This window comes from Callospermophilus lateralis, chromosome 16 (assembly GCF_048772815.1).
Source record: "Callospermophilus lateralis isolate mCalLat2 chromosome 16, mCalLat2.hap1, whole genome shotgun sequence".
Taxonomy (NCBI): Eukaryota; Metazoa; Chordata; class Mammalia; order Rodentia; family Sciuridae; genus Callospermophilus; species Callospermophilus lateralis.
The window spans coordinates 91441845-91460597 of NC_135320.1; the positions used below are offsets into that span (position 1 = coordinate 91441845).

At 51.5% G+C, this 18753-nt stretch overlaps 2 protein-coding genes across 6 annotated transcripts in view; one reads left to right on the plus strand and one right to left on the minus strand.

The window, feature by feature from the left end:
- Positions 1-664: 664 nt before the first annotated feature.
- LOC143381992 (testis-specific serine/threonine-protein kinase 5-like) lies at positions 665-8497 on the minus strand. Its single transcript, XM_077105570.1, has 11 exons — positions 8424-8497; positions 8027-8135; positions 4117-4178; positions 3209-3425; positions 2778-2885; positions 2348-2550; positions 2212-2267; positions 1777-1909; positions 1574-1689; positions 1010-1144; positions 665-930 (listed from the first exon to the last, which is right to left on the minus strand). Exons 1-11 carry the CDS (start codon positions 8495-8497, stop codon positions 665-667), a joined length of 1479 nt encoding a protein of 492 aa, XP_076961685.1.
- The window catches only part of Mroh1 (maestro heat like repeat family member 1), a 73393-nt gene continuing 62769 nt past the window's right edge, over positions 8130-18753 (plus strand). For all 5 annotated transcript variants that reach the window (XM_076836096.2, XM_076836098.2, XM_076836097.2 and 2 more), the window contains exons 1-2: positions 8130-8330; positions 16855-16929. In XM_076836096.2, coding sequence (XP_076692211.2) covers positions 16908-16929 — 22 coding nt within the window. In that variant the 5' untranslated portion in view covers positions 8130-8330; positions 16855-16907. The remainder of the gene's footprint in view (positions 8331-16854; positions 16930-18753) is intronic.

The following is an 18753-nucleotide window of genomic DNA, read 5'->3' on the forward strand; positions in this document are numbered from 1 at the left end:
GTCAGCTTCCCCGAGTTTCAGCTGCCTTTCAAGACATCTAGACGCTGCTCCCAGACCCTTTGCCTACCTCTGCAGAGAGCCTTCCCAATGTGCCTGCAGTCTTGTCCCATTCAAGCCTCTCTTCCCACCACCATCTACCCCTGCCCTAACCCACATGGGCCTGGCATGCTTTTTTATCCTAGTTTCATATGTGTTCCCCTTGCCCCCAAGTTTGGAGCAGTTATAGTGGCTTTCACCCCACTTTGTTTCCTTCCTGAGCCTCATGCCCCCTGCGTGGGACTCTTGAGTGCTATTCCCTCTTCACCAGTGAAGAGACCCTGATGAAGGCGCTTAGCTTCCGGAAGTTTGCAGGCCCCGTTCCACCTCACCAAAACCCATGACTGCACTGCCTCATGTTCTCTGACGTGGCTAGGTGCTTCATTAGGTGACACTGGTTTCCCTCTCCAGGGTGCCCTCTAGCCCGCCCCCATTAAAGCCTAGCAACCTAGGCAAGTGTGATACATGTGCTGGTTTTTCCCTGACTGGGAGACCCAGAAAGTGGTGGCAGAGCCTCCACCAGGGAGGCAGCTGGAGGCCATTTCTTTTTCCCTGCATTAAGACAGCAGCACTCCCAGCTCCACAGAATAAACATTTTATCTGCCCATACCCACCCACCCACCCACCCTCAATTGATCATGTAGTGCCCAGGAATGTTCCTGACAGCATAGGTAGAGCACAGAGACAGTGACTGGCTCCCTGCTTTGGTGCACCGGAGCCCCAGCCCTGCAGAACCTGCTTCTTGTCTGGGGAAGACATTGGAGGTCCTGAGCGCCAGGCCCAAGGCGCTCTCCTCCCAGGTGTGCTGCTGCTGTTGCCGCCTTGGGTAGGTTGAGTCTGCACCATGCTCTGCATCCTCCTGGGGCTCTAGGAGCTGTGAACCCGCCAGCTTCTCTGAAACTGACAGCAGTGGAGTCAGATGGAGTGTAGAGGACTATCTGCTTCCCAACTCCACCCCCAGACCCTGCCCCACCTGATGTGGGACCCACTACCGAGTGGAAGAGTGTGTGCACAGCAGGAAGCATCCAGCGGTGTGCAGCCACCTGCTGCAGACCCAGGCGTGCACGTGGGCGCAGGTGGAGCAGTCCCCGGATGAGGTCCCGGCACTCTGCAGGCAAAAACTCAGCTGTGGCCTGCAGCCGCCCCCACCAGCTGTCTCCCAGCACCCCTGGTCCATGCCCACCACCACCAGTAATGGAGGCCACTTAGGTCAACCCATTTCGGTCCTGGCAAAAGTCTGAGAAAGTCCATGTGTCACTGAAGGGGAGATGAGCAAAGAGAGGCAAGGTGGTGTTCCTGGGATTAGTTCTGAGCTCAAACCAGCTTGGTGGAGCTACTGCCTTTCCTGGTGCCCAGTCAAGCCCTCCCCCAGCCCAGCTTCCCCATCATGCACTTCCAAATGAGGTGGAAGATGAGTCCAGATCATTCTCCATTGCACTGGTTGACCCTTCCTGGCGCACTGGTCTTTGCTTTTTCTCTGGGCCTGAACTGGTTTTTTTTTTTTGGGGGGGGTGGTGCATGAGGTAGGGGTGTTCACCTGGAGACAGGCCAGGCTGGAAGATAGGTCCACGGCGCATGAGGTGCAGCATGCGGTGAGGCTGGCTCTCTTTGAATGGCAGCTTCCCAGTCACCATGGCGTAGAGGATGATACCTCTGGAGACAAAGGCTCCTCTAGGTGGTGCCCCTTCCCAGCCCTCCCCTAGGTCCTGCATGCAGAGGTGCCTGTGGGGTGGCACTCACAGGCTCCATAGGTCGGCCTGTTCACCATTGTACTTCTTGCTCATGAGGATCTCTGGGGCTGTGTAGGCCACAGAGCCACAGAAGGTGCTCAGCAGTGAATTCTTGAGGCTTGAGTGGTTGGCGAAGCCAAAATCTGCATGGGGCATACAGGCGGGGCCGCACAGCAGTTGAAAGACAGGTCAGGGACCCATGGGTCAGAAGGATATGGGTCTGCGCTGACATCTTGGGGAAGGCAGGGGCACCGAGTGGGTGAATTAGGGTGGGGCTGAGCAGAAGGCATTTATGGGATTAGGCCAGTGGGTTTCGGCTGCAGTGAGAGAGCTAAAGGTCAGGGCTAGGTCATAGTTGAGTGTAGGGCCTGCCTGAGACTGGCAGAAAGAAGTTGAAGGTTGTAGTGAAGGAGTGGAGCAGGCTTGGGGGCAGTGCCTGGCTCACCTGTCAGCTTTAAGAAGCCCTGATCATCCAGGAGTATGTTCTCACATTTCAGGTCCCTGCAGGGAAAAGGAAGGTGGGGCTGGGCCTGGGCTCAAGGGGACTCAAGGTGGGCAGGATGGCCAGGTGGCACCCTTACCGGTGCACAATGCCAGCATTGTGGCAATGGGCTACAGCGCTGACCAACTGCCAGAATAGCCTTCGGGCTTCCTCCTCCTCCAGCCCCGGGCAGTGTCGGTAGTCTGACACAGCATTGATGTGTTCCAGCAGGTCACCTCGGGCAGCCAACTCCAGCACCAGGTAGAAGCGCTGACTGTTCTGATAGGTCTCATACAGCTGTACCTGCCAGACCCCCACCACCATTACCCTGAGGAGGGGTTGGGCCAAGGACGTCCAGGGACTGTGGAGTGTACTGGATCTGGGGTTTGGAATGGGGTTGGGCTTTAAGCCTAAAGACTTAAAGGTCAAAAGTTGGGGAGGTGGACAGGCCATGCTGGGCAGCAGGTATGGTAAGGCCTGGCCTTGAGGATGGGGAGAATAGGACAGGCTTTGTCAAGACTACTGCCCACCACGTTCAGGTGCTTATAGGTAGCATTGAGGGATGAGATCTCACGGGGCAGGAACTTTTGAGAGAATTCCACAGGGGCCTCAGCCATGGAGACAATCTTGATAGCTACCTGTGGGAGGTAGTAGATGGTTGTGGCAGGACAGGCTCACTGTCCTTGGTACACGTTGCTGAACTTCTCAGAGGTGTAGTTGGGTAAACAGTGTCTGTGGACGGTGCTGACCTCCCTGTCCTTTTCCTGGGCACTTATATGTCCAAGGTTTGGTAACAGGGAGTGGTCATGGGAAAACCCAGAAGAAGCAGGACCTGGGGGGAGGCATTTTGGAGGGAACTGGGGTTTCTAGAAGGTGCCTGAGTTGGTTCAGGACAGGGGACTGTTGTGGGGGGCAGAAGGCACCCCAAGGAGCCCACAGGAAGGAGACAGGCCTGCCTCACCATGGTGTGGTGCTTGCCCCGCAAGTCAGATGACAGCTTGGGGTTGTGCTGCATGCGCTCCTGTGTGGCATAGGCCAGGTAGACCTTGGAGAATGCTCCAGAGCCGATCCTCTTGGAGGAGAGCAAGTAGCCATTGTCCATGCATTCTCGCACCTGTTCTATGAAGGTTCTGTGGTCCAATCTGAGCCTACCACTGCCCTTCATGGAGGGCAGGGTGCTACCAAGAGAGCGTGGCAGTCCAGCTCACTGCCAGTTTCAGTCACAGGGTGAGACAAGCTGTGTCAAAGGGCAAAGGCTGGGGCAGCAGGGGACTGAGAAGGAGCTGCACCCCTCGAGGCAGCAACCAAGTTTCTGGAGACTTGCTGGAGGTGGGAGGTTAACACACCTATAGACTGGGTGGGGAGCACAGGCTCTGGGAAGCTGGGGACACATTCTAGAATGGATGATTCTAGAACTGTACCTTCATTGTGCCCCAAAGCATGTGTCGTCTCAGAACCTTCCCCCTGTGAGAATGGCTTGCTGGATCAGCCGGTCCTGTCATGTGTGGTGCCACTCTGTTGAGGTGGGGAGAACCCCCTTCAAGGGCTAGAGCCAGGGTGAGGCCTCTGTGAGCCACTCTGAATGTGTTGGCCACTGAAGACCTTTACAGAAACTGGGGACTCTGGGGGCAAAGGCAGGAGGGCCAACCTTCCAAGGATACAGGCAGGGAAAAAGGGGGGAACGTGTGCCGGCTGCTGTTTCAGCTGTGACTCCTCCAACACCCCCTGTGGCTGCACCAGAACAGGCCGGGTTGGGGGAGCACACGGGACTGGTGCGGGAAGCCTCCCAGCTGGAGCTCTCTGTAAGCTGACCACACATCCCTAGGGCAAGCTGCCCTGGGCCTGGGCCCTCCGAGACCATCAACTCACCAGCAGATAGGGGCCAACATCTCTCCCTTCTTCTGGCCCCCAGAGTCCTTTGAGCATTGGTACTGTCAGGAGGAGCAGTAACTGGCACAACTGAGTGCCTGCTTGCCAAGTGCCACTCTAGACAGTGATGTTAGCTGCCCCACCCAAGGACACTCTAAGGTACCCATTCCACAGGAGGCAGCTCACAGCCAGGATTGTAAAGCTGAACAAAACTAAACAACACGTCTTCACACACGATGAAATTGAGACCCAGCAGTGGCAGAGCCCAAGCCCAAATGTCAGAACTTTCTCAGCTGTGAGCCAGATAGTCTGGTGCAGCAGGCAGTGGGCAGCCTGGGAGTTTCCACAAGGGCCTGATGTGTGGTATAGGCCCAGTGAGTCTGGGGGCTGGCATCATTCCTGCACTGAGATGGATGGGTGAATGTGGTGAGCAAGTAGTAGAGGCCTTGGAATAGGCTGGCCTGGGCTGATCAGACACATTTTCTCATCCCTATTGGATCATGAGCCTCTTCTTCTTCCTCTTCCTCTTCCTCCTCCCTTCCTACCCCCTCTTTTTTCTTTGGATTGAACCCAAGGGTGTTTTACCAATGAGCAACATTCCCCAGTCATTTTTATTTTGAGACAGTTCTTGTTAAGTTGCTGAGGCTGGCCTTGAACCTCTGATCCTCCTGCAGCTTCCCAAGTGGCTAGGATCACAGGCCTATGCCACTACATGCAACCCATTAGATTTTTTGTTTGTTTTTGGTATCAAGGATTGAACCCAGTGTGGGTTTAACCACTGTGCAACATCCCCAGCCTTTTTTTTTTTTTTGGGTACTGGGGATTGAACTCGGAGGCACTCAACCACTGAGCCACATCCCCAGCCCTATTTTGTATTTTATTTAGACATAGGGACTCACTGAGTTGCTTAGCACCTCGCTTTTGCTGAGGCTGGCTTTAACTTGTGATTCTTCTGCCTCAGCCTCCCAAGCTGCTGTGATCATGGGTGTGCACACTATGCCCGGCAATCCCCTGCCTTTTTTATATTTTATTTAGCGACAGGATCTCCCTAAGTTGCTGAGGCTGGCTTTGAATTCATGATCCTTTTTCAGCCTTCTTGAGCTGCTGGGATCACAGGTAGGCACTGCCGGGCCCATGTGATTCCTAACACAAGGCTCAAGGCTCATGCTTGATATTCCCACCTTGCCTGACAAAGTGCCTGGAATATAGAAAATGTGGATATACTACCTGGCCTATGGCTGATCTGGAGTTTAGAAAAAGACAACTCCTGAGAATTTAATGTGGGTTGGTTACCCAGGAATTAGAAGGGCTGGGGCACATGAGAAGTCAGGTGAAGGTGGATAGCCTCAAGAACTGCTGCTTCTGGGCCTGGGGATATAGCTTAGTTGGTAGAGTGCTTGCCTTTCATGCATCAAGGCCCTGGGTTCAATTCCCCAGCACCACATTAAGGAAGCCAAAAACAGGGGCTGGGGATGTGGCTGAAGCGGTAGCACGCTCGCCTGGCATGCGGGAGGCCCGGGTTCAATCCTCAGCACCACATACAAACAAAGATGTTGTGTCTGTCTGCCGAGAACTAAAGAATAAATATTAAAAAATTCTCAAAAAAAAAAAAAAAAAAGAAAGCCAAAAACAAAATAAAACATGTTGCATTCCTCACTACAAAAACACTCAGCGCCCCTCCAGGGGAACTGGGTTCCCAAAATAACCACACAAGAGACAGAGAGACCTTTTTCTCTGGGGGTCCTGTGACTGCTCCTCTGACCTTAAGGGTCCACAGAAGGAGTGAGAGCCAGCACGTGCTGACCCTTTTACTGAGGAGAAGCCATTCAAAAGAGGCCAGGGGTCAGGTGTCAGGGGGTGAGTCCAGCTTCCTGATGTCTGCTGTCAGCAGGGCGACTGACATCTAGGGAGGCCACACCCAAAGGCAGAGCAAGAGAAGGGGCACACAGAGGGCATGTCCATGGAACATTCTATCCCAAACAGGGCAAAAGGGTGGGATCACAAAGGAACAGGTGAGCGTAATTCGACCCCTGGGGCTGCAGGAAGGCTCGCCTACGCCTGAAGACACATTCTGCTACTTCGAGGATGGGGCAATATTGAGGTCTCCACAAAAATGACTGAGGGAGCCTCTTCTGATCACAGGAAGGAGAATGCCAGTCATTCACAGTCATTCACAACAACAACAACAACAACAACAAAACCTGTGCTTCTAGAGCTGGAGACTAAAGGGAAAATTGCATGGCCCCAGCCAGGAGCCCGTACATCCTTGCTGCACCCCTCCCTCACCTTCCTGGCTTTCACCTGTGCCAGAACCCAGCTGGAAGCCAACAAGTGTTAAGCTGAGTAGTGACAGGCAAGATCCAGAATGGTCATCAGCTCTGTCCATCCTCTCTGCAAAGTCTTATTTATCCTTCTGTTTGTCTGCACCCTTATAAACCCATCAACATCATTACCTGCTGGGCTTTGTGCTTAATAATGTAATGCATGCTGGGCAGTTTGTGTGCTTGGGAAGCGGAGAGGTGACCACTATAAATGGGAGGAGTACAAGGCCACTGGGGCATGTGGGACTTTGGCCTTGGAGCAGAGCACTACAGGCTTTAAGCAGGGCAGTGAGTCCAGGCATGAACTTGGAAAAGCTCTGTTCCTGGGCAGGTTCCCTGATTAGTTCTCCTGCCTGCTGGGAGTCATCTCCCAACAATGTCTTTTTTTTTTTTTTTTTCTTTTTCCCAAATACTTATTTTTCAGTTGGACACAATATCTTTATTTTATTTTTATGTGGTGCTGAGGATCGAACCCAGGGCCCCCACGTGCTAGGTGCTAGGTGAGCCCTCTAATGCAGAGCCACAATCCCAGCCCCTCCTAGCAGTGTCTTGAACCAGGCCCCCATATGTCTATCATCTAACTCTCTTGACCATCTATGTCTTGTCCCACTCTCTTGGATTCCATCCCCACAGAAACAGGTCAAATTTCTCTTGCTGTGGGATAAGAACGTTTTGTCCCTACTTTGCCTCCTCGACCCTCAGCCCACTGCCCTCCCAGGACCCCACCCAACCGGCGGTTTGATTTCCACATCTAACCACTCTGACAGGCTTGGAATCAGTCAGTTTGCTGCTTCCTTTTTCTCAAATGGCTCTCTTCCTGTGCTTCCAGAACACCACACACTCCTTTCTTTGAGCTGTGAACTTATCCAGGTGATTTTGGCCTCCCTGTCTTTGCAGTAGGGAGTCTGCCCCTGGCGTTCCTCCACCTGGGGCGGGAGCGGTTTGGGTCCTTCCCACCTTGGCTCTAAGTTCCCAGCCGCTCACGCCTCTTCACAGCACTTCCCGTGCGCTGTAATTGGCCTTATCAATCATCCATTTGTGTATTTGTGCTTAATAATGAAATATATGCTGGGCAGTTTGTGTGCTTGGGAAGGGGAGAGGTGACCACTATAAGTGGGAGGAGTTTATTTGTCTCTTTTCAGATTTAGAAGTTCCTAGGGCAGGGACCTGACCATCTTGATTTGCATGGTCAGTTGGTAACTGGACTGTGCACCTCTGATGGACATGCGTGTGTATGCATTCGCTGAGGGGTCCGCAACCTAGGTCTTTGGGGCGTTTGTTGGATGTTCTCTGTGAGAGAGAGCCCGACAATGCCCAGTGTTTCTGGACAGGTACGTGTTTGTGTGAACCTGTGGGCTTTGTGCACATCTGGATGCAATGACACACCGACCTGCGCCCTCAGGATGTGTGGGGTGAAGGGGACACCTAGCGCCGGGCCCGCAGGTGTCCCAGCCTCCAGGCCACGCTCGCGCCCAACAGTCAGGTGCGACCATCACGCGGCGCCCAGGGGCGGGGCCCAGCGCGAGGCGGAGTCTGCGCACGACTCGCGCTGGGGGGGCCATGCGCAGGGTAGAGCGTGAGGGACGTACCTCCGGCCAATGAGCGCAGAGAATGCGTGGAGGTGGGGCCAGGCTGTCGCGCGCAGGGACGCGGTTGGTCGGAGGGCTGCGGGGCGGGGCTAGGCGCACTCCGCTGACTCTAGGCCGAGGCAGGGCTGGAGGGCGGTGTCCAGGTCCCGGCGTCTGGGCTGTGGCTCCTCCTCAGGTAAAGGGCAGGCGGGAGTGCCTTCGGCGACGCTGAGGAAGCGCCCTTTCGGGTGTCTGAGCTGGAGAGCCTGGAAGTTGTCCCTTCTGCTGGTCAGAGCGGCAAGTCGAGTTGGGGCGCCACCCCAAGGTCAGCGACGAGCGCCGGGAGGTCCTGTTCTTCTCGGGCCGGGGCTCAGGTGCACCCTACGGCCCTGCGGGACGGGCTTGGCCGCGTCGCTACCGGAAGAGACCTGGGAGCTTGCGACTCAATTCCTCCTTGGTCTGCTTCTTGGGAGGCGCTTGATCCGCGTCCATGTCCCTCTCGGAACTCGCCGGCCCCGGTGCCTGCCCCTCCTGGGGAGCCTCTGTCACCGGCCCGGGTGCCTGCCCCTGCGGGGGAACTTAACTCGTTGGTCTCTGCCTGCCCTTGTGGGGAGCACGGTGGCCTTCGGCCCTTGTCCCTACTTTCTGGGTGGTCCATGTTTCTGTGGCCTACTGAGGGGTTTTTCAGAGGAGGTGTCCTTTCCTTTTATGCCTCTGAAGCTAAGCCTAAACCCTAGTGTTCCCAGTGCATTGGGGCCATAGTCTTTTAGTGTTCCATGATTTAGAGGCCATCTAGAGCAGGGAAGTGATTTGTCCAGAGTCAGGAGTGTCTACTAGTCTTACAGTGTAGGGCACAAACTGAAAGGGCTGTGGGGAGTCCAGCAACCAGGCCAAGGCTAGAGCTAGGCGATGCTTAGCTAGAACTGGCCCATGGATTTTGGGTTCCCATTTTCCTGCAGTGTCAGTACAGCCGCAGTGCAGGGCTCATTTCTGCACATCCTACAGAGGTCCCCATTGCCAGCTCGGGCTAGAGATTGGACAGAGCCATAAACGCTAGTGCATTGAGGTCAGCATCAGGGAGTGAAGGAAAGAGGGCCTGGCAAGGAGAGCAGCCCAGCCTGGGGATGTGAACTGGAGCAGCTGTTGGGGAGCTGCTGAACTAGCAGCTTAGAGGAGCTGGTCCAGGAGGCAGAGACCACTTTGGAAGAAGATGGTGGGGTGGTCGAAGTGGAGGAGGTGTGTGTAGGAGAGATGGAGGACCAGGGGCTGGTGGTTTTGATTTCTGAACCAGATAGCTGAGTGATGATAACTCAGGAAAGAAGCAGATGGGGTAGCAGTTGTGGGAGGTCAGGGGTGAAGATGGTGGGTTGAGCCTTAGAGCTGTTGGGCTTGAGTGGCCATGACCATCTGGAGGAGACCCTTAGTAGGCATATGGTCCTTGGTGAGGTGAAGTTGGGTTCCCCTCTGGGAATCATTGGTTGTGGGTATTTCATGGGCATATATGCTAATGATGTGATTGACTGTACAGTCTCTGCACCCTGTAGGCTTGAGGATGCTGCTGTCTGCAGATCTTCTTTCCCACACCTCAGGTAAACAGGTGAACTTGGTCTCTGATGGGAATGAGGAATGACCTGGGGTTGAGCTGTCTTTGTTTTCTTGAAATAGATGTTCAGGCTGCTGTGGCTTTTCAGATCTGAATCTTGCTATACTTCTCTGTCCCCCAAGGTTAATTGCTGCTATCCTGTGGAACACTAGGGGGCAGAGGTGGAACTTTGGGGCATGTGCCTGCTCAAGTTCACAGCCATTGGTGTGTACTTGGAGAGGTAGATGTCTGTGCTTGCCCTTCTTTCCTAGGGTCCACAGAAGCCCAGATGAGAAGCAGAGTTGCTGCTTTCTGTGATCAGCAACACCAGGCCTCGGACCCTCTTTCTGTGAACTAAGTTGTTTGAGTGTAAGCATGTTCTCTGCCAGTGCAGCTCAGAGTCTGATTCCCTTGGGGAGGGGCACCAGATGAGGCTCCCATGGCTCTTGTGAGGTCCTGGGAAGTGTCAGAGAATGATGGTTGATAAATCGTGAGAATCATGCTTTCTTCACTAAACTAGAGGGCCACCTTGCTTGGGGAGTTGGTATGTGAACCCAGTGACATAGCTCCACTTGGATGATGTTGAGAAATTGTGTTCTTGGGGGTTGGTAAGCAGTCACCCAGCCTAAGTTTTTGCTGGTGACTCTAGAAGTTGACTCTTCTCTGGTCCCTGTGCTAGGGAAAAAGGGCCCTTGGACTCCCTGTCTGGCTAGGGCAGTCCATGACCACCCCATATATGTCTGACCCTCCAGGCCAGCTCATCATAGCCTCTGGGCTGTGGTGTGCTTGCCTCCCCTGGGCTCAGTGCAGGTGAGGTAATACTTCTGTTGTGTCCACACATGCAGCGGCTGTAATACTTATGAGTGGTTTTTTTTTTTTTTTTTTTTTTTTTTTGCAGTACTGGGGAATGAACCCAGGAGAACTCTACCACTGAGCTTTTCATTTTTTATTTTGAGAGTCCTGCTAAGTTGCTGAGGGGCTGGCTTTGAATTTGTTATCCTGCTTCAGCCTCCCAAGTTGCTGGGATTATAGGCCTGTGCTGCTGTCCTGGGTTCCTGTGAGTCCTTTCTGTGGCAAAGAGAGCCCTCATACAAGGACTTTGTGGGCCTCAGACAGGGCCTAGTGGGCATTTACTAAATGTGGAACCGAGAGGACACAGCTTCATCATTCATGTAAGAGTGCCATTCTGTAGGACAGGCCCCATCAACTCGACCTCCTACCTCTTCTTCCATAGTTTTGTTTTATTTTTTTAAAATTCACCCATACCCGTGGTGGGCATCTGGTGGTTTTTCTTTCTTTCTTTCTTTCTTGTGGTGCTGGGGAGTGAACCAGGGCTTTGTGCATGTGAGGCAAGCACTCTACCAACTGAACTATGTCCCCAGCCCTATTTTTCTTAACATGTCTGTACATTTCTTGATATCTGTGCACTAGTGTGAGGGTCTCTGTTGAGAGACCATCTGGCTTGAGTGGCCTTTCCTCTGGCTCTGCCAGGGTACTAGCACCCAGCATCCCTGCCCTTATGACTTCGGATGCTCTCGGAACCTACCATGTGCCTGGCTTCTCTCCAAGTCAGAGTGTGACTAGAGGTGCTGGTCATCAGCACTTGTAGATGGTGGAGGGGCCCAGGGAGATTCTATGTGGGCTGATGGCTGTGCCACAGTCTCATAAGGTGTCTGCTGGCAGCACTGAGTCCCTTGACTGACCATTGTACCACACTGTCCCTCTGCTCTGGAAAGGGTGGATGGAGCTGTTGGTCTGAAGGAGTGATCAGCACAGCCTCCATTTATCTGTGGGCTATTTCTCCTAAGAAATCCTATATGTTCTTTGCCCTTTTTCTTGTTTGTCTTAGTAATGCACAAACTCCTTTGCATATTGTATTAGGGAAATAGTCTTGTCATGTGTATTATGAATGATTTGTCCTGCATTGTCTATAATTTGGCCAGTATCACTCCCAGCATTTCCTCCCTCCCTCTCCATCTTCTACCCACTGGTCTTTGTTGGTTGGTTTGGTACCAGGGATTGAACCTGGGGAACTCAACCACTGAGCCACATCCCCAGCCCTCTCTATTTTTTATTTTGAGACAGGGTCTTACTAAATTGCTTAGGGCCTTCCTAAATTGCTGAGGCTGGCTTTGAACTTGTAATCCTCCTGCCTCAGCCTCCTGAGCCACTGGGATAACAGGTGTGCACCACTGTGTGGGCTTCATTCATTCATTCATTCTTTTTTTTTTTTTTTAATTTTAAAAATATCTTTATTTATTTATTTTATGTGGTGCTGAGGATCGAATCCAGTGCCTCACATGTGGGAGGCAGGCGCTCTATCACTGAGCCTAGCCCCAGCCCCTTTCATTCTTTCTTAATATAGACTTGTACTGTAAACTCCCACAGAATTCAATATAACTTCTTATTTTAACATGTTTTATAACTTTTTGAATTGATCCAGGGGTGTTTTGCCACTAACCCACATTCCTAGCCCTTTGGTTTTTTATTTTGAGGCGGCGTCTCACTGGGTTGCCTGGGCCGGGCTAGAACTGTCACCTCCTACTTGAGCCTCACAGACCACTGGGATCCCAGGTGTGGGCCACCCTCCCACCTTGTAATTCCATTTTGTATTCCTTTTGTGATACCTGCATGATTTCAAAGCATAGTGAACAGTTTCTAAATACTTGAGACTTTCTTAGTTATTTTTCTCTTATTGATTTATTTTATTCATTGTGGTCAGAGAATGTACTTTGTATGTCTTGAATTTTTGACATTTATAAGATTTGTTTTATTGCTCAGAATATGGTCAGTCTTGGCAAATGTTCCTGTGTTTTGGGAAAAAACAACACATGTATCCTAATGTTATTGAAGGGAGCATTCAGTGAATGCTGCTCAGGTCAAATTGGTCAACAGTGTGGCCATTCACACCTCTGTCTTGCTGGTTTTCCCCTTGTCCTCTCTGTCCCCGTTACTCAGATCTGTCTGTGCTCCCTCCATTCGTATCAGGTTGCTCTGTGCCTTTTGGGGCTCTGTTATGTGTCCACAGAGTGTCCAGAGTTGTCGTGTTGATGAGACCGGCAGTCTGGCTGGCTTGATTTTCTTTTCCCACACTTTTACCCTGAACCTCTTGTGAACACAGTACCTTTCCTGCAGTGTTTGAATATGTGACGTAAGTCACAGTGACTGTTGGCATGACCTTGTCTGCTGAGTCTCTCCTTTGTGCCTGTCCAGGTCAGTTGGCATCAAGCCATTCATCTTCGTCATGGGTCTCGTCTTCTTTTTTTCCGTGCTCCCTCCCTCCCCCTCCCCCCTTCTTCTTCCCGCTCCTCAGCCTCCTGGTAACTTTGGATACCAGCCATTGCGTCTCACCTTGCTGCACCCTGTCATCCCCCTTGAACTTTGTGCTAGGATGTGGTAAGTTTCTTGGATGCACTTGAGTCCATTCAGGGCTTCTTTTAGCTTTGTGAGGGGACAGAGCAGCATTTAGTCTAGGGGAAGTTTTATGTCATTACTAAGGTAAGACCCTTCCGTAGCACTCTGCCTGGTACCTGTACCTGGTGACTTCTGTGCTTTTCACTCTGGCCTGGGACCAGGCACATTCCTGGCCCTTTGTAAGCTCTGGATGCTGTTTTTGCCAATCCCTTTGGGTAGGTTTTCCCCAGTTTCGGTTACTTTTCCTTCGGTGGCACTTGTATTAGTTTTCTAATGCTGCTGTAACAAATTACCACAGACTTAAAGTTATTACACAGATTCATCATCTTAAATTGCTTAAGTCAGAAATCCGACATGGGTCTCACTAGGTGAAGATCCAGATGTAGGTAGGGCTGCGTTCCTTTTTTGTGGCTCTGGGAAGGATCTGTTTCTTCTTTCAGGTTTTTTGTTTTTTTTTTTTTTTTTGTTGTTGTTTTTTTTAAAGAGAGAGAGAGAGAGAGAGAGAGAGAGAGAGAGAATTTTTTTAATATTTTTTTTTCTGTAGTTCTCGGCGGACACAACATCTTTATTTGTCTGTGGTGCTGAGGATCGAACCCAGCGCCGCGCACATGCCAGGCGAGCGCACTACCGCTTGAGCCACATCCCCAGTCCTGCTTTCAGGTTGTCTACAAAATTTGTTTCTTTGCATTTATAGTACCAAAGTCCTTGCTTTCTTTCCATCTATGAGCTGAGGGCATCTGCAGGCCACCCTGCTTCTCGTATCAAAGCCGCCTTCCTGCATCTCAAAGCCACCAGTGGTGGGTTGAGAGTTTCTCATGCCTTGAACTTTTTTTTTTTTTTTTTTACTCTCTTATTTCTTCTCTTTGACTCAGTGAGACAGTTTTCTTTTTTTAGTGGGGTGGGTGGGGGTGGGGTGGGGGTGGAGTATGAGGATTGAATTTAGGGCCTTGTTTATGCTAGCCAAGTGCTCTATCACTGAGTTACATCCCGAGGCCTTTTGATTTCTTTAAGATCCCACTAAGTTGTCTAGACTGATCTCAAATTGGCACATGTCTTACTTCACCCTCCTGAGTAACTGGGATTACAGGTAGGTGCCACCATGCCTGGCTAAATTTTCTGCTTTGAAGGATCTGCTCTCACCCTGATAATCCACAATAATCTAGTCTCTGGGTATATACCTTTAATTTCATTGCTAAATCCCTTTTCCATATAAGTGAAAGTGTCCATGTATTCTGTGTATTTGGGAATGGGCATCTTTGGGGACATTATTCTGCCAACCCAGCACTGATTACAATTCACTGAGTGCCTGGAAGACCCTCTGCAGGTCTCCAGAGTTCTCTCTGGATGTGTTAGTCTGCTTTCCATCACTGTAAGATTATACCTGAGATAATGAATTTATAAAAGCAAAAAGGTTATTTTAATTTATGGTTTAGAGGTTCCATTGTATGATCAGACAGACCTGTTGCTTTTAGCCTTCTGGTGAGGGTAGGGTAGACATGGTGGGGAGCAAGTGGCATAGGAAAACTGCTTACCCTGTGGCCAGGAAAGGGATGGGGCAAGGGTCCCATAATCCCCTTTTGGGGCACACCCCCAGTAAGCTATGGACCTCCCATTGGGTCCCACCTCCTAAAAGTTCCACCCTCCCAATAACTCTACCCTGGGAACCAAGCCTTTAGCACTTGTGTCTTTGGGGACACTTGTCACCATAGCCCTGGGCAACTCTCTGCTCCTGGAGCCTGTACACTAGCTGTCTTGGAGTCGGCCACCCTCCTGGCTCTGTTTCTCAGCCCCTTTGGCCTGCTTCAAGGCCTGGGGCTCTTCCTCCTCGCAGTTCCCTGGGGTAGTTGAGGGGCCCTCATTTCCCACCCCTAGGGTTCACTAGCCTTCATTTCTGATGTCTACCATTCTAAGAAATACATTTTCATTTATTGTGTCCAGTTTCTTTTCTTTTCTTTTTTTTTTTTTTTGTATCAGGGATTGGACCCAGGGTTCTTGACCACTGACCCACATCTCCAGCCCTATTTTGCATTTTATTTAGAGGCAGGGTCTCACTGAGTTGCTTAGCGCCTCACTTTTGCTGAGGCTGGCTTTGAACTCATAGCCTCAACCTTCTGAACTGCTGGGATTACAGGCATGCACCACCACGCCTGGCCCCAGCCCTTTTAATGTTTTATTTATTTATTTTAAAAAATTTAGACGTTGAAGGACCTTTATTTTATTCATTTGCTTATATTTGGTGCTGAGCATTGAACCTAGTGCTTCACACATGCTAAGCTAAGCAAGTGCTCCACCACTGAGCCACAACCCCAACACCCCTTTTCATGTTTTATTTTGAAACAGGGTTTCACCAAGTTCCTCAGGGCCTCACTAAATTGCTGAGGCTGGCTTTGAACTCACAATCCTCCTTCCTTGGCCTCCCAGGTTGGTGAGATCACAGGCGTGTGCTGCATGCCTAGCCTGTCTAGTTCTTGAGGTGCTCTGGCGGAAGGGCTGGGTGGCTCTTGTCACACTCACCTGTCTGGGGCAGATGGCCCCTGGTGCCCAGCCATCTTAGTTTGCTCCTGTTTGAGTTGGGTCAGGGCCACCCTTAGGTCATGTGATTAGGTCACCTTCTGTTGAATGGTGGAAATCAGCAGTGGTGGCTTTACACAGGCAAAGCTCTGTCCCTGGCTCCTCTGCCGCGTGGACTCGGTCCAGGTCTGGGAACTTGGGGTCTGGGGTTTCACGCCAGCCGTCCCCTCCCCTGAGAAGAGTGCTGTGTGGGCTCTTCTGAGTCGGCCCTGTGCCCTGCCCCTCTCCTTGCTGGCTGCAGATGGAATAGTGTGTCTGTTTCCCGTTTCCTTGTTCCTTTTAGATGCTTTCCAGGAAGGAAGGGGCAGTGCTGCGCTGGTGCCCCCAGTGTCACAGCAGCCTGCTCTGCCTCTCTGTCGTGTTGGGTCCCTGGGAGTTTCTGTCTGTTAGCTGTCTTTTCTTGCTCCTAAGGGTTTTCCCTTTTAAAACATGCATCTTTTCTGTCATTTTATTGGAGTTTTGGTGTGGTCGGTAAATGCTTGGGGTCACTTATTTTATTTTTTTAAAATATTTATTTTTTCTTTTTAGGTGGACACAATATCTTTTATTTTTATGTGGTGCTGAGGATCGAACCCAGTGCCTCACGCATTCCAGGCGAGCGTGCTACCATTTGAGCCACATCCCTAACCTCTCATTTATTTTTAATTTCTGCAACTCCCAAGATTGACACCATTTCTAACCTTGCCTGCTCTCCATGTGGGCACAGTCTTTTGAGATGCCAGGGCGGTGGGGTCAGGCATCTCTCCTTACTTTCCCTGAAGCGCATCAGGAAGGAATGCTGGATGGGAGATGAAGGGAACCGTGGGGCTCATGGATCCTCAGTGAACGGTGGCCAAGTGGTCAGGGTGAAGCTGGCTGCCCGGCGAGGGTGAGCTGTGGCCTCTCTGACCTCTGGAGGACAAGGCACAGGACATGAGCATGAGACTAGTGGATGAGTAGTCTGTGTGCTGGAGGGGCCATCTCTGCAAGTGCTTTGAGGACTGTGGTGTGAGAGGCCCAGTGTCCACTGCCTCCTCAGTGAAGGGACAGGTGCTTTGGGTGGGGGAGCAGCTTTGTCTGCAGGACTCAGGATGGTGAGGCCATTCTGTGGGCAGCACTTCCCTGAGCTGCCATCTCTGTGTGTGGGGGGGTCTGTTCGACTCTCTGAATGATTTTACCAGCTGCAGTAGAGATAGTTCCCAGGGGAAATTCATTTAAATGTGTTTTGCACAAAAATGGTAACTGCACATAAACTTGGTATGATGGAGGCTTATGAATGAAATCCTGTGTTTCTGTCTTCTAGGCTGGAGAAGCTCTCCATGTGCACTTCAGACAGTGGAAGCTGAGAACTCAGAAATGGCAGAGTCCTACGTGGAGAGTGAGTGCTCAGGACATGGGGTAGATGGCCAGGTACCTCCAGCCCTCTGCTGTTGGGACAGGACAAAGCCAACATGGACTGTCCACTCGATACCTGGGAGCCTGGTGGGGTCTGGGCAAGGATGTGGAGCTCACCTGTTGGGGTTTAGGATCCACATGAGCCATGGCATTCAGAATGTGGTTTGTGGGAATGACTGTTGAAAGAACAGATTTTTCCCAAGTTTTCATTAAAGAGAAGTAAGAATGCGGTAATTGTCCTGTCCTGCTTGGGCTGTTCTGACTGGGGGACTCACAGATAATACATTCTTTTTCTCCTAATAGCTCTAGAGATTGTCAGGACCCAGATCAAGACTTGAAGCTCTGTGTCTGATGAGGCTGCTCTCTGCTTCCTCAGTAGCACCTCTTGCCATGTCCTCACATGACCGAGGGATAGAGGGACTAGGGATCCCACTGACCCTTGGTAAGGCACAAATGCCACCTGCTGTCAGGATGGTCACCACCCAGAGGCCTCATCTCTTAAAACACCACATTGGAGGTCAAGTTCCAGCGTGAGTTTGGAGAGGCCAATATTCAGGCTACGGCAACAGTGTGGGTGGACCTGAAATGGTGGTTTCTCTGCAGTGTGGCACACTCATCCTCTTTTAAGAATATATTTATTTATTTATTTTTTGGTACCAGGGATTGGACTCAGGGGCACTCCACCAGAGATCTCTATCCCCAGCCCTATTTTGTATTTTATTTAGAGACAGGGTGTTGGTAAGTTGCTGAGTGCCTTGCTAATCTTCTGAGGCTGGCTTTGAACTCCTGATCCTCCTTCCTCAACCTCCCAAGTTGTTGGGATTACAGGTGTGTGCCGCTGTGCCTGGCCCTCACTCCATTTTTTTTCTATATTTATTTTTTAGTTATAGTGGACCCAATATCTTTATATTTATGCAGTGCTCAGGATCGAACCCAGCGCCCCGTGCATGCTAGACGAGCGCTCCACCTCTAACCACAATCCCAGCCCATCCTCACTCCCTTTTAAACAAGACCTGCCGTGACCCTAGTCTGCCTTGGCTGGCCACAGCTTTCCCAGCTGACAAGGCACATCACCAATGGCCTACTGCAGGTGTCGGGTGAGATTCTGGCCACGTGGCTCTGCCTCCTGGAGCTCTGCTGATGGTTGAGCCGTCCCTTGGGCGCTATAAGTGCCACTCTGGGTGCTGCATCCTCAGCTTGAGGGATGCTGAGAGGCCTGCAGTGTGAGGGCATTGACAGATGGAGGTGGATGGGAATGGGTTTGGATACCTATGAGATCCGAGGCCCAGCCAGGTCAGGACAGGGACACAGAGCTGTTGGGAAGAGGGAGAGGAAGGGCATGTACTTGTCCACAGAGGATGGTCTGCATGTGTAGTCCAGAGCCTAGAAACAGGTGAGGGTGTTCGTCAGAGGTTCCAGGTTTGGTTTCCTGAGTTGAACTTGGCCTTAGATACAGTGAGATCGTATCAATCCCCCACATTTCCTCTTTATTGTTTTAGACAGAGTCTTGCTAAGTGACCCAGGCTGGACTTGAACTTGTAATCTTTGTGCCGCGCTTCCCAGGCGTCTGGATTATAGACATGCACCACGGCACCCAGCCAACTCTTGAATCTTGGGTGGGGAGGGCTGTTAAAAGCCCAGCTTCCTGCTCTGGAATTCCTCCCCAGAGGGGAGCCTGAGCCTCATTCCCATGCCTGTCTATTCTGTTGCCATGGCAAGTGCCTCCTGGGCTGTCCTCATTAGCAGCGTGGGCATTGGGCATGGTGCTGGTAGAGCAGAGGGCCTGGGGCATTCCCAGCCCAGCCTG